Source organism: Diabrotica virgifera, chromosome 6, assembly GCF_917563875.1.
Source record: "Diabrotica virgifera virgifera chromosome 6, PGI_DIABVI_V3a".
In the NCBI taxonomy this organism is placed as follows: domain Eukaryota; kingdom Metazoa; phylum Arthropoda; class Insecta; order Coleoptera; family Chrysomelidae; genus Diabrotica; species Diabrotica virgifera.
Window position 1 is genome coordinate 161,982,410 of NC_065448.1, and position 14,411 is coordinate 161,996,820.

The 14,411-nt window shown below is 33.1% G+C and overlaps 1 protein-coding gene across 2 annotated transcripts in view; it reads left to right on the forward strand.

The window, feature by feature from the left end:
• Nucleotides 1-1,508: 1,508 nt before the first annotated feature.
• LOC126886408 (SH3 domain-binding protein 5) overlaps nucleotides 1,509-14,411 on the forward strand; it is an 87,517-nt gene continuing 74,614 nt past the window's right edge. For both annotated transcript variants that reach the window (XM_050653342.1, XM_050653343.1), the window contains exon 1: nucleotides 1,509-2,025. In XM_050653342.1, the coding sequence (XP_050509299.1) occupies nucleotides 1,668-2,025 (358 nt within the window). In that variant the 5' untranslated portion in view covers nucleotides 1,509-1,667. The remainder of the gene's footprint in view (nucleotides 2,026-14,411) is intronic.

Sequence of the window (14,411 nt, forward strand, 5' to 3'; positions counted from 1 at the left end):
TGTGTCACTATGCCAGTCATTCCGGTGCATTTACAAAAATTTCTCTGGCAACACTGCACACAAGCGATTTTATTGGATACTTTATTTAAATTAAAATTTCAAATTTAAGATACAATGTGGTATTACTAGGTACCTAAAATAATAAAATATACATTACCCCGATGATTTTACCTATTAGGGATGCTCAATATTATTTTTTATTAAACTTATAAAACATAAAATTTGTTAACCTAGCTTTCTTCAATCTTCCAAATTACTTAGTTAAAACTTTTTAACTGCCTATTAAAGTTTATTGACGTAAGCAATATTTTTTACTATGTCGCAGAAGTATTTAGCGATACTTACACGGACATAAAATACGAAAATTACTTTAAAATACTAAAATAACACTATACTATCATATATGCCTTCAATGTATTGCATCATGATACTATAAATAAATGTTATTTATAGTATCATGTATTGCATGCCAGTCGCCAGACATATTGGAATAGTTTGATAGATCGTTGGATTCCCTAATTGTATGTAGTAAATAAAATTAATTATTAAAATGCTGTACTGCAAGCAAAATACAATTAATTAAATTTACTTTTATATAATAATTACATAACATCAATATTGTGGAGCAACATAATTTTTCTTCTTCAATGACCGTAGGCATGAAATATACGTCAATTTGACAATTTCAATTGACAATATGATTTATTTAAGAAAATTGCAAGATTTCTCCGCTCTTCGCGCACGATTGTTTTTCGTATCCCCTCCAAGTACTTGCAAACGTATATGTAGTTTTTTTATTTTATCTTTGCCCAAACGCCATGGTTAATTTTCAAACAAGTTAAATCAAAATATTAAGTGAAGCGTACGACGATACAACGAGCAACAAGCGTTCGTGCGATTGTACGTAATTATCCTTTGTCGCATTTAGGTGACGGAGCGGTTCCGCAACTGGTTCCGAACCGGTCGCCATGGCAGTGAGCTCATTTTAATTTCGCTACCTCCGTCCAACGTATGCTAATTTTGTGAATTTGTCAATAGACTTGTTAAAAGATCTCATCAAGTACTAATTATTAATTGGAAAATAGCGCAGACGGTAAACAATCTATGGTATTTGACCATATGTGGGCAAATATATAACTTGACATAAATATAACAGAAAGTGATGAGTTGTCACGAATTTAGGGAGCGGAGCGTTCGCAAGACAAAACAAAACTGTTGCCGCTCCAAGGACTCACTGGGTGCATTCAGCAGACGCAATCGCTAACTAATCGATTAGTAATCGATTTGTGACTTACATGCTGAATGCCATAATTTATGTGGCATTCAGCAGAAAATCACTAATCGATTAGTTAGCGATTGTGTCTGCTGAATGCACCCACTTTCTCGTCACATGAATGCGACCTCGAATGTGACGTAATGCACGTAATAAATAAATATATTTTTAAAATGTGACTGAAACGGTGTCATTTTTATTGACAGTGACAGTGACAGACTGTTCAGTTCTGACCTCTGTCAAATAAACTAAAAATCTTTATATTCAAATTTTGATTTATTTTGCAATTATGTTGAATATTCCATTGTGATATTACCTTAAATGATAAATGAAGCACAGAGTTAAGTTTTATCAAAATTATTTCACATAAATCAAGTACGTTCAGTATTTAATAATGTGCGAAAATGGTTCAGAATATAATGACACTGTTGATCCTAGAGTTCATGTTGAATTAGAGAGACTAAATAATGCAACAGATGAGATTAACAAGCTAGAAGTAGAATTGGACGAATGTCGAACAGCATTCAAACAACTTTTGTGTGAAAGTACGCTAAAAGTCGATGCAATTCGTGTCAAATTGGGTATGTGCGTCGAAAGAGCCAGGCCTTATTATGAAGCGAGATTCTACGCCAACGAAATGTTCAAACATTCTCAGGTCGCGGCTTGTAAATTTGAGAAAGCCAATAGTGCCCACAGTGCAGCTAGAGAGATGGTTTATTTGGCAGAGCAAGGTCTAGGTGGTAGAACTCTTGGTAAGTAAGCTCTGTATTCTTCTTCTTTAAGTTCCATCTTCTATCGAAGGTTGGAAATCATCATGGCAATGCGAACCCTGTTGACTGCCGCTCTAAATATAGCTCTGCACTACAGCATTCGAACCATTCCAGTAAGTTCTTAAGCCAGGATGTTCTTCATCTTCCCACATTTCGCTTTCCTCGGATTTTGCCTTTCATAATAAGTATTTTTGCCCTTTCATCACATGTCCCAAGTACTCAAGTTTTCGTCTTTTGATAGTTAGTATTATTTTCGATTTACAGTAAAACCTCCGTTAACTGAAACCTTTTTAACAGAAACATCGTTTAACCGAAACGGCTGACAGTTTCAATTATTTTGTCAATAAAAAGTAAATTTTTATCGCAAAACGGAAACAATTCGATGTTAATTGGTCAACATCGTCAATTTTTTATCATCTTTAGGTGCCAAACGAAAGCCAAACAAAACTTTTTAATCTTTGATACATGTTTTAAATTATGTTCTGTTGTGATTTATAACATTTTTTTCGAATTTAAAATTTTATGCAAGTTCCCTATTTCTTTGGTTTGGTCTATATTTGATGTTATCGATGTTCCTGAGTATTTGTAGTTATCCACACTCTCAATTACAGTATCTTCAATAGTTAATTAGATGTTGGCCTGTGCTGATTTAGTCAAAATCATGCATTTAGTTTTCTTTAAATTCATGTTCAGTCCTTCCTTATGACAGCGTTCATTAAGGCGTTGCATTACGTTCTGTAAATCATTGCAGTTATCCGTTATTAATACTGTATCGTCTGCAAAACGTAAGTTGTTCAAAACTTCTCCATTGATAAATATACCTTCTATGGGGTCGTCCATTAATCACGTGTTGTTTTTTTTGGCATTTTTTTAACCCTCCCTCCCCCTTGGTGATACATGGTGAGGTTTAACACCACCTATATCACGTGTATTGTGACATTTCGTGATATTTTTATGGACTCCTCCTCCCCTTCGAGCCTCACGTGATTAATGGCCCCTATTGAATCTGAGAGCACTTCTTGAAGTACTGTTTCATATCACCACTGTCAATTTTTTTGCTTTTTAATATAGGTCTGGATCCCGCGTATGAAAAAAAAGTTGATTAATAGCAAGCTGAAAATTTGTTATAGCTTAAGGGTGTCTAGTCGGATAAACTTTGATATATGGGAACACTGGAACAGGGGCAGTTTTAATTGTGGAACAGGTTAAAAATTTGTCAGAGCACAAAAACGGCTTATTTATTTTGTCCGACAGAACAGACTTAAACTGTCTGAACAGAGATTAAACTCTCATGCAAAAATCAGACTGCTATTTATCACCTGTCATTATTCCTGTCATTTGACATATTCTACATGTTCCACTCATTAAAACGCCCATTTGGTGATACATAGCAGCCTGATTTTTGCATGAGAGTTTAATCTCTGTTCGGAGAGTTTAAGTCTGTTCTGTCGGACAAAATACATGTGCCGTTTTCGTGGTCTGACCGTTCCAATTTTTTAACCTGTTCCACAAATAAAACTACCCCTGTTCCAGTGTTCCCATATATCAAAGTTTGTCCGACTAGACACCCTTAAGCTATTAACAAATTTTCAGCTTGCTATTAATCAACTTTTTTTTCATACGCGGGATCCAGACCTAATATATCTACAAGCTTTTTATGTTGAACTTTATCAAATGCCTTTTCAAAGTCTGCAAAACATAAGTAATACATATCCTGATTCATGTCCATGCCATGATACTATGACAAGAAGATATGCACACTTGCAATTCTAAATTCAATAGACTGGCGCATGACGTCACTGCGAGACTAAACCAGGGAACTTGTGTATCTTATTTTGACGATGAATCATTTGGCAACGCTGTTTCATTACTATAAATGAATAGCTTGAAACTTGAACTGTTAACGGTGAGTGGCACTTGATGCCATATATGTTGCACTAAGAATTCATAACTAGTTACTTTATGTGAATACGTGGTTTGAAAATGCATAATTAATTTGTAAAATTAATCATAGAAATATATGAATCTACGATTTGATTGTGTACATTACAAACAAAATAAATAAAGCTATAAGACATAAATTAAATATTATACAAAGCCGGTAAAACGTAAATAATTTGAAAAATAAATGTTTACTAATTTTTAATGTACTGCGATTATAAGTACGACAAATGAGTTCCAGTTCACTACATTTAGTTACAAATTCCAGGGTTGGTTTTACTAAACCACCCTCAGAAACGAGGTTTACCCAAGTAAACGATTTATCATCCAGAATCCAATCATCTTAACGTTCCTACAGCTGGAAGGGGGTAGCCTCTTTTTCTTAATAAACGATAGGACCTTACCCTTGCAGCGTCAAATAAAATAGGGATGTTCACTAATTTTTAAATATAGTTAAATTCAATAGATTACAAGGTATATAAAAACGTAACAATCACAAAACTGTTTAAAAATGTAAATTTTTTAAGATAAGTGAGTTCATAAGTTTGATTTTCTTGGAGGCTAGAAAAACGGTACCCTGCAGCGAGGCTACGGTCTGTGACGTCAGCAGTCGTAACGTCTTTGATCGACGACTAGTTTTGTATACTTATTTACTCAGTGTATTTGAATGTGCACAGTTTTTTACGTATTTAATTATTAAAAATAAAGCCAAATAAGTGATGTTTTGTTCCTGGGTGTGTAAATACATCAAAAAACAGTTCTGACAAGATTTTTATTACCGTTCCAGCCAATTTAAAACAGAAAAAGGAATGGTTTGTTGCAGCTAGAACTTAAAATAACTAACTTAAAGAACTAACTTAATAAAATAAACATTATAGAAGTTTTCCAGAGACTTTCGGCCCTTGGTAATAATGTAATTGTTCTTTCTGCATTTACATTTTTCATAAATACTTATTAGTTTTCTCAGGATTCGAAAGAAATGAATGAATTTAAATAGCATTGGACCAAGATTTTGCACCTACCCCCTTAAAGAGTAAATGAAAAAGTTTCGGGACCTCAAATTTGTATTCCTTAAACTGGGATATTCCTAAAAACGGGATTTTAATAATATATATATATATAGTGACTGTACACCCCGATATGGGGCTAAGTCGCGTAAGCTTTCTAGATCCTATTTCTTAGGAGGATCAGTCCCTTTTGCTTATGTTATCTTCTTAACGATTTCTCTCCATTTTTTCCTATCTCTAGTTTTTCCCCGCCATTCTCTGACTCCTGCGTTTTTTAAGTCTTCTTCAACTTCTTGCAACCACTTTGATCTTGGTCTTCCTCTTTTCTTTCTTCCTCCTGGATTCCATTCTATCATAGCATATGTCACTGCTTCATCTCCTGCCCGCCAGATGTGACCTAACCATCTAACTCTGCATTGCTTTATTTTGGTCACGATATCTTCTTTTAGTACTTTCTTAATCTCTGCATTTGTTCGGCTTCGATATTCATTTTGCTCTGTTCTGATTGGTCCCAGTATGGTTCTCATGATCTTTCTCTCCACTATTCTTAAGTTTTCTTCATCTTTTTTAGTCATCGTCATTGTTTCTGCTGCGTATAATAATATTGGTCTAATTATGTTGTTATACATTCTCATCTTGGTTTTAATAGACAGTATTTTGCTTTTAAGTAGTGTTTTATTTGCAAAATAAGCTTTATTCGCTGCCAATATTTTTTCTTTTATTTCTGGTATTCTTTCACCCGTTTTGCTTATTGTCACTCCTAAGTATTTGAAATGTTCTACATCTTCAAACTCTGAATTTCCTATTTTGGTTTTTCCTTTTATTGCTGGTTTCCCTAGTCTTAATATTTTCGTCTTTTCTTCATTTAATGTGAGTCCCATTGTCTCCCCTTTCTCTTTTATTTCTTCTAGCATTTCTTTCATTATGTTTCTATTTTTTGCAATAATAACAATGTCGTCTGCATATGCGATTATTTGTCCACCTCTTGTTCTTAGGTTTCCTTTGTTTATATTTCGTAGTACATATTCTAAAGCTAGATTAAACAGTGTCGTGGATAAGGCATCCCCTTGTTTCACTCCTTTATTTATAATGAATTCATCTGTCTCGCCTCTTTGCGTCTTTATGCTAATTTTGGTAGTTCGCATTGTCATATTTATTAATTTTCTGAGTTTATGTGGGATTTTTAATTTTTCCAGGGCAATCATTAGTTGTTTTCTCTTAATCGAATCAAATGCCTGTTTGAAATCGATGAATAGCATTTCTAATTGCAGTTTGTATTCATTTGCTTTTTCCATTATTTGTTTTATTGTGTGTATAGCATCTATTGTTGATCTTCCTTCTGTGAATCCACATTGGTACTGTCCCACTCTCTTCTTCGTGATCTTTGACAATCTTTTTCTTATTATCGAAGTCAATATTTTATATGTTGTGCTTAGTAGTGTTATTCCTCTATAATTTTCACAAATTTGTTGGTCTCCCTTTTTATGTATTGTTATTACCTGCCCTATCTCCCAGTCCTCTGGCATCTTCTCTTCCTTCCATATATTTTTCAATAGTGATAGTATTTTTTCCTTCAGTTCCTTTCCTCCATATTTTATAAGTTCCATGTTAATTTCGTCTTTTCCTGGAGCTTTTCCATTTTTGCTCTTCTGTATTACTTCCTCGAGTTCATCTATTGTTGGCTCTTTTGAGACTGCAATGTGTATTTCGTCTGCATCTTCGTCCACCGTTTCCTCTTCGTGCATTTCTTCTCCAGTGTATTCCTCCGTCAAGAGTTCTCTGTAGTGATCTGCCCATACCTGCCTATATTCAGTGTCTTCTACAATGACTATTCCCTCTTTATTTTTTATTCCGTTTGTTTTACCTTTGTATTTTTTGGTTTGTTCTTTAATATTTTTATAGAAATGTTTCGTGTTTCTATTTGTTCTTTCCTGTTCTATTTCTTGCATCTTTTCATCTGCCCATGTTCTTTTATTTTGTCTTATAATTTTCTTAGCGTCCTTTCTTAATTTTTCATAACTTTCTCTGTCTTCCTCTTTATCCGTTCTCAGCCATTTAATTCTTGCTTGCACCTTTTGTGCTGTTAGTTCTTTACATTCGTTGTTATACCATTCGTTTTTTGTTTTCTTCTGGTGTTTGCCTACCTGCTTTTTTGCAGCTTCTTCTATTGACTTTTTGATCATGTCCCATTCTGATTTGATGTCCTCTGCTTTATATTTCTCTCTTATTTGCACTGTTACTTCTTCTTCATATTTTTTTCTAATATCTGCATTCTGCAATTTATTGACATTCCATTTTTTCTGTTGATTTTTCTGTTTAGTTTGGATTTTAACTTTTTGTCTTATGGTGGCTGCGACCATATAGTGGTCTGAATCCGCACACGCACCTCTGAAAGTTCTCACGTCCTTCATTGAAGATTGTTTTCTTTTGTTTATTAGTATGTGATCTATTTGGCTATACGTTTTCTGATCAGGTGACCTCCATGTTACTTTATGCATTTTAGGGTGTTCAAATTTTGTTGAGCTTATTATCATGTTTGTTCTTGTTGCTAGGTTACATAGTCTTAGCCCATTATCATTAGTGTTTTTGTGTACGGTGTGTTTTCCTGCAATTTGCTGTAAAAAATCTTCTTTTCCAATCTGGGCATTGAGGTCTCCTAGTATAATTATAACATCTTCTTTGGGTATTTTTTCCATCTCTTCTTCTATCTTATCATAAAAATTGTCTTTATCGTCTGTGTTGCTTGTTTCTGTAGGTGCGTATAGGTTTAATAGTGATATATTGAATGGTTTATTATTTATTCTTACATACGCAATTCTTTCACATATCGGTTTAAAGTTTATGGCTTTTTCTCTAAGCTGTCCTAGAATCATGAATCCCACTCCTTTTTGTCCTTGCTTCTTTCCTCCTGAGTATAATAGTGTAAAGTCTTGTTTATCAATCTGTCCTTGTCCCTCCCACCGTATCTCTTGCAGTGCTGCAATATCTATTTTATACTTTGCTAGTTCTTTGCTTATTTCTAGCATTTTTCCTGGTGCCAACATCGTTCTTATATTCCATGTGCTTATTTTCAGTTCTTTATGTTTTTTATTTTTTTGTTTTCGTCTTGTATTTTTGTTTCCTTGTCTGCTCTTATTTATTTCTTTTTTGTGATACATCAATTTATCTGCACTCATTTCCTTTTTATTTGCCTCGTCCATCGCCAAATAAGTATTGTCTTGTATTCTCTCATCAGTTGCTAGTTTTTTGAAACGTTTTGAAAAACCTCATCCAACTGATTCTTGTTCTTATTCCATTTCCTCTCCCGTCCATCTATTATCAATTTGTTGTGCTTAATTTGGACGCGTTTTCCTTTCTTTATTTCATCATTTGCTATTTTGACTATTTCTTTTTGTATTTGTAATTCCTCTTTCGTTAAATCATTGTTTATATATATTCTTTCTTCTTTTACTTCTTTAAGTTTTCTTTTATTTTCCATTACTTTTATTTTTTCCTCTTTGTTTAGCAATCTGACTAAACATGTTTTGTTTCCTAATTTCACAGCTTCTTCTATCTTTATATTAATATCTAGTTCTTTTTTCATAAAGTTCTCCATTGTTTCTTTTAGTAATCTTCTATCTCCCGTATCTATTGTCATTCCCTGTACTGTAACATTATTTTCTTTTCTTGCTCTATCGAGTCTTTCAAGGCGCACTTTTACATCTTCCAGTTCCTTTTTCATGTGTTAATTTTCTCTTCGCACTTCACCATTCTCTTGTCTTAATTCTTCTAATTCAATTCGGAGTTCCCTCATTTCTTCTCTGTATTGCCTTTGCTCCTCTTTAATTTCTTTTACGTGAATTTTCAGATCTTGTGTCTCTTTCGTTAAGTTTGCCATCATATTTAATATTTGGTCTAGTTTGTCTTCCTCTGTGTTCCTTTTATCTGGGGTTCTTGATACTTTTTTGCTTTTCGAAAAAGACTGCTCTTCATTTTCTCTATATCTTTTCCGATTATCGTCGGATGTGTAATCGTCGGGGTTCATTTTCTTACCGAAATTGCTCGCGATAAAATCACCCTCCCCACCTATCGCGCCAGAGGAAGATGATTTTCTCAAGCAATATGTTTCTCTTTCGAATGTGTTACCCCTAAATTGAATTAAATTAAATTAAATTATTTTACGTTATTTTGGAGCAGTTCGATTCAACAGTTCCCACCTTTAACTTTCAAAATTCCAGTTTCTGGAGCTTGTAATCAACGTTCTAATGATCTACTTTTTTGGCTTGATGTTGAATTAAATTGTATTTGTTGTTTTAAGTTTATGTATTGTATTTAATATTATTGTACTTACAGTCTGTTTCAAAAGTTTATTTCTATAACTTCACTTAACACTAATCGTCTTTGACACACTGTAACTAAAATCACTTTAGAAACTATTTCTTATTCGCCAAAAAATTGAATTTTTAGAGAGCCTGATTTTTCACGTGTTGATCTGCCCACACTAGAGATGGGAGCCGATTTTAATAATACATACAGTAAAAGTAAACCTTGAAATAACTACATGTGGATGTAGGTATGACTTTATATTATATTAAAATCATTAATAATTTAGTGAACTGAAAAGATTGGTTAAAATGAAAGTGTATAATACCCAAGTTCAAAAATATTTTTTACCTTGGAACAGTTGTCAACTCGAAATACGAAACAACCGAAATAAGATCTAGAGTTGAAAAGGACATAGCAACATTTAACAACATGCATGAGAAATATTTTCACCCATTGCGACATAATATCTCTGCCACTAAAAATGCGGCTGCTAAAATGTTATTATTTCCGGTCTTGCTATATGGCGCAGAGGCCTGGACAATAATGGAAACATTAATGAAAAAGCTAGAGGCATTCGAGATGTGGATGTACCCACGTATCCTCAAAATATCCTGGGCGACCCACACCAACGTACAGGTATTGCGTCGAATGGAAAAACAAAAAGAAATCTCTTTTACAATTGAGAAACGAAATCTTAAATATTTCGGTCATATCATGAGGCATGATAAATATCGTATACTCCAACTGATAACGCAAGGTAAAATAGAGAGCAAACGCGGACCCGGAAGAAAAGACACTCATGACTTAAAAACTTACGCCAATGATTTGGACAAAAATCGATCGAGTTATTCAGAAACGCCTCAAATGAAATTAAAATTGCCATGATGATAGCCAACGTCCACAACGGACAAGGCACATGAAGAAGAATAAAAATATTTTTAATACACCTAACCAAGGTAAAGTAATAACCAGCCAATGTATGTATACAATGTGCATGCGTACAATACAACTTTCTCTATTTTTTTTTTGTGGAGTATTAAGCATTTATTTTTTTAGCTTAAAGAAGACATGGAAAATTATATGGAATATACACTCAGTAAAGCTGTGGTAGATTTATTTTTTTACAAGATGCCAATAAATCATACACCATTGTTACATCTACACTACAGTCGGTAGTTTATACGAATCAGCTTTCTGAAAACCTTCTTCCATTTTATTTGTTTATTATTGTAAAACCCAAAATATGTCCTTACAAACAGTCTATCCACTTTAAACTAAACAAATTCACTATAAAACTCCACTTTAACCCTGATAAAACAAGAAGAGAACAAAATAAAATGACCTGAAACGTCAAACAGGTAAACAGTAACATTATGAGAATGGCGCGCGCTTGGGGTATGCAACTAGTGACGTCAGGCCAATAGAGAAGCGTTCTTGAAATTTAGAATAATGCTAGATTTCTAATAAAGATTTTTTATAGAAAGGCTTTTTCAAATTTGTTGAAATTTTGGACAATTATTCCTAGGGTGTTTCTTAATCGTTTTACATGTTTGAAATGACTTTTTAATTTTTTGTGAACATCCCTATTGCTGAAGCAATATCTTCAATTGGCCACTTAATTTGTTTTTTAGTTTTTAATTTTTTTAACTGCCCTTTAGTGAAAATTCTTTCAACTGTACTTTTTTCCTCCTTCTCTCTACTAAGAAGTTCCTTCAATTTTTTATTTTCAGTTTGCAAATTCTTTATTTGTTCCATGGCTTTTTTTACTATGTCGTTTTCACTGAAATTAAATAATTTTTAAGTAGATCATAACAAATATGTATTATGTAAATTTGTACATTTTAAAAATAGGTTTTTTCTCTTACATTACAGTTTGAGTAGCGATATCCTTAAATTTTGTCGCAAGTTTCTTCTACTGCTTGTTTTGCAATCTGATCTAACACATTTGACATTTCAGGTTGTAGTTATTTTGTGTTTTCTCTGTAATAAAAGTTAAATATGCAAAGAACACATTTCATTACCATATTCGTAGTAAAAAATACATCCAAAATGAGTTATTTATAGAGCTATCAAAAATAAAGTGGTACTTCAAATTCAGAGTTCTATTAAAATGGCCATTAGTATCTATAGAAACATTTTGTCTTTCGTTAAATTGTGTATAAAATCAAAATACATGTTTTTTAATACATTTCTTATCTTTATTCTACTTTTGCGTGTATTTTCAATCGATGTTTTAGCACTTGGGGTCTTTATTAAATGAAGAGAAAGGTATTGCATCATTTCTTAACTAACACTTGTTGTCAGGTAATCCCAATAGTTTTTCTTTTAAACAATAGTCAGCTTCTGTAAAATGTTTTGAGCACATTCTCGCGGTATCTACATTAAATTTGTCTCACTGAAAACTCTTGGGAGACCCACACTTTATGTATGTGTTTGTCTCTAACGTTTTCACCACAAAATTTATATAACTATATAATATAAAATTCTTTTATTCTTCAATTCTTTTATAGGAGCCAGCCCATAACGTATGATTAAAAACTTTGACAACATTGTAGTTATTTCTGCCATATAGAAAGCACAGGCGTATCTCTGTAACACTGCCATCTGAATGCTAACTTCAGCATAGTATAAAGTACCAGGTATTGATAGTTAAAGTAACAAATTGGTACAAGTATTCAAAAGTAACGAAAATTTACATCACTACTGTATTAGCTAACTATGACTGATTTACCAATTGCTTATACCTACTTACTTACTCCGTGGCGCTACAACCCTTTGTGGGTTTCAGGAGACTCAACAACATGTCTCCATTTCTCTCTGTCTTGAGCATTCTCCAGACCCATAGCTTTAGAATAGAATAGAAATATGCTTTATTGTCACTGAAAATACAAATTTTATGGACAAAGCTTAATTAAAGTCAGAAAAAATAAATAAATAATATCTAACAATAACAATAACAAATACAATTTTCTGAAATTTGATAAATCGTCAATATAAAAAAAATATACATAAATACAAAATATAAGTTAATAAAGTAAAGAAAAAAAAACAAAATCGATATATTTGCAACAATTTATAGAAATTGCAAAGTGAATATACAACAAAGTAAACTATTTATAGACAAAGGAACTAATAAGTTTAAGCTGCTGCATGTGACACCCAAATATAGATAAGTTTGGTTACTTGTACATTACTGTAATTTCTTAGTTAGTCATTAAGAAACTCTTCTACTGAATAATATGGTCTTTTAGATAGATGAGCTTTTGTCATTTTACGGAACTTGGGGAAAGATGTTGCAGATTTGAGTTGTAAAGGAAGATGGTTGTATACTTTTTTTGCGGAATATAATATAGATTTCTTTACTAACTCAGAGGACGGGATCGGTAAATAGACATCAAAATTTGAATTTCTGGTGGAGTAGTCATGACGAGGCCTTGCTGGAAAGACATGCATGTGTTTACGAATTAAGAAAACAGTTTCTAAAATATATAAAGATGTAAGGGTTAAAATGCCGTGATCTTTGAAGTAACTTCTGCAATGTGTTGTTCTTCTGAGGCCAAACAGATACCTTATTGCTCTTTTTTGTAATTTAAAAATAACATCTAACTGGGCAGCTGTACTAGAACCCCAAAAAGGAAGACCATATCGAAGATGAGACTCGAACAAAGAAAAATATGTTAGTTTAGAAGATGCTAAATTGATTTCTTTCGAAACAGATCTTATAGCATAGCAGGCTGAGGCGAGTTTCTTACTTAACACATCGATATGAAGGGACCATTTGAGGTTGCTGTCTAAAAAAATACCAAGAAATTTTACAGAATCAACGGTAGAGATCTGGCTGTTATTAACAAGCAGGGGTTGAAGAGCACTTTTATAGGATAATGCTGCTGTCTTATCCACGTTAAAAGAGAGTAAATTAGAGTCAGACCAGGTTTTTATCGTAAGCAAATCAGAAGTTATAGTTGCATGAAGAGATGCAATAGTTGAGTTGCTCCAAGTGATACTGGTATCATCAGCAAAAAGAAAAATTTTTCCATCGATTTTTAAGTTAGTGATGTCATTTATAAAGATAAGGAACAGTAGAGGACCCAATACTGAACCTTGTGGTACTCCACATACAATGTTTTTGAGACTAGAGTCAGTATCATTTGCTCTAACTATTTGTTTCCTATTATTCAAGTAAGATTGGAACCAATTCAAAGAAATACCTCGAATCCCATAGAAATTTAGTTTTTTAATCAAAATGTCGTGATTTATACAATCAAAAGCTTTGGCATAGTTACAGAAAACAGTGGCAGTATAAAGATTATTGTTTAGTGCTTGGTAAACCTCATGAAACACAGAAAACAAGGCATCAGTGGTACATTTATTAGTTAAAAAGCCGAACTGATTTTGGATTAAGATGTTGTTATCAATGAGAAAGGACATGAGACGGGTTTTTATGAGTCTCTCAATAATTTTTGAAAGTACCGGTAGTAAGGCAATAGGTCTATAGTTGCAAGCATTAGATTTTTCACCACCCTTATGAAGGGGAATAATAATGGCTATCTTTAGACACTCTGGGAATTTGCCTCTTTCAAAGGAATCATTAATTAGTGAGACGAGGTTTTCCAACACATTTTCTGTGAGATTTGAGAAGATTTTTATGGATAGTCCATCAGTACTACAGGATGATTTGCTTTTGATACTATTGATAGTTTGGATCAGTTCAGTTATATCGATTGGTCTTAAAAAGAATGGATTCGAGAACACTCCTGAATTGGGGAGATAGGAAATGGGATCTTTTTGTGGCAAAATAGTAGAAGTTATATTTTTACTCACATTAACGAAATATTCGTTTAGATTTTCCGGGTCTGGAAGGGCAAATGTTTGAACTGCGTGAGTTCTATTTCGAAGATCGTTTATTATGGACCAAGTTTCTTTTGCAACACTTTTAGAGCTTTCCATACGATTTTGATAGTAGGCTTTTTTAGCTGATTTGATGAGTTTTAGATAGGTTACCCTGTACTTGATGATATATTGAGTGACAGACGTTGGTAGCAAATTTCTTGATATACAATAGTGAGCGCATATTTTTGGCTGATATGCGAATACCTTTTGTAGCCCAGGGTTTGT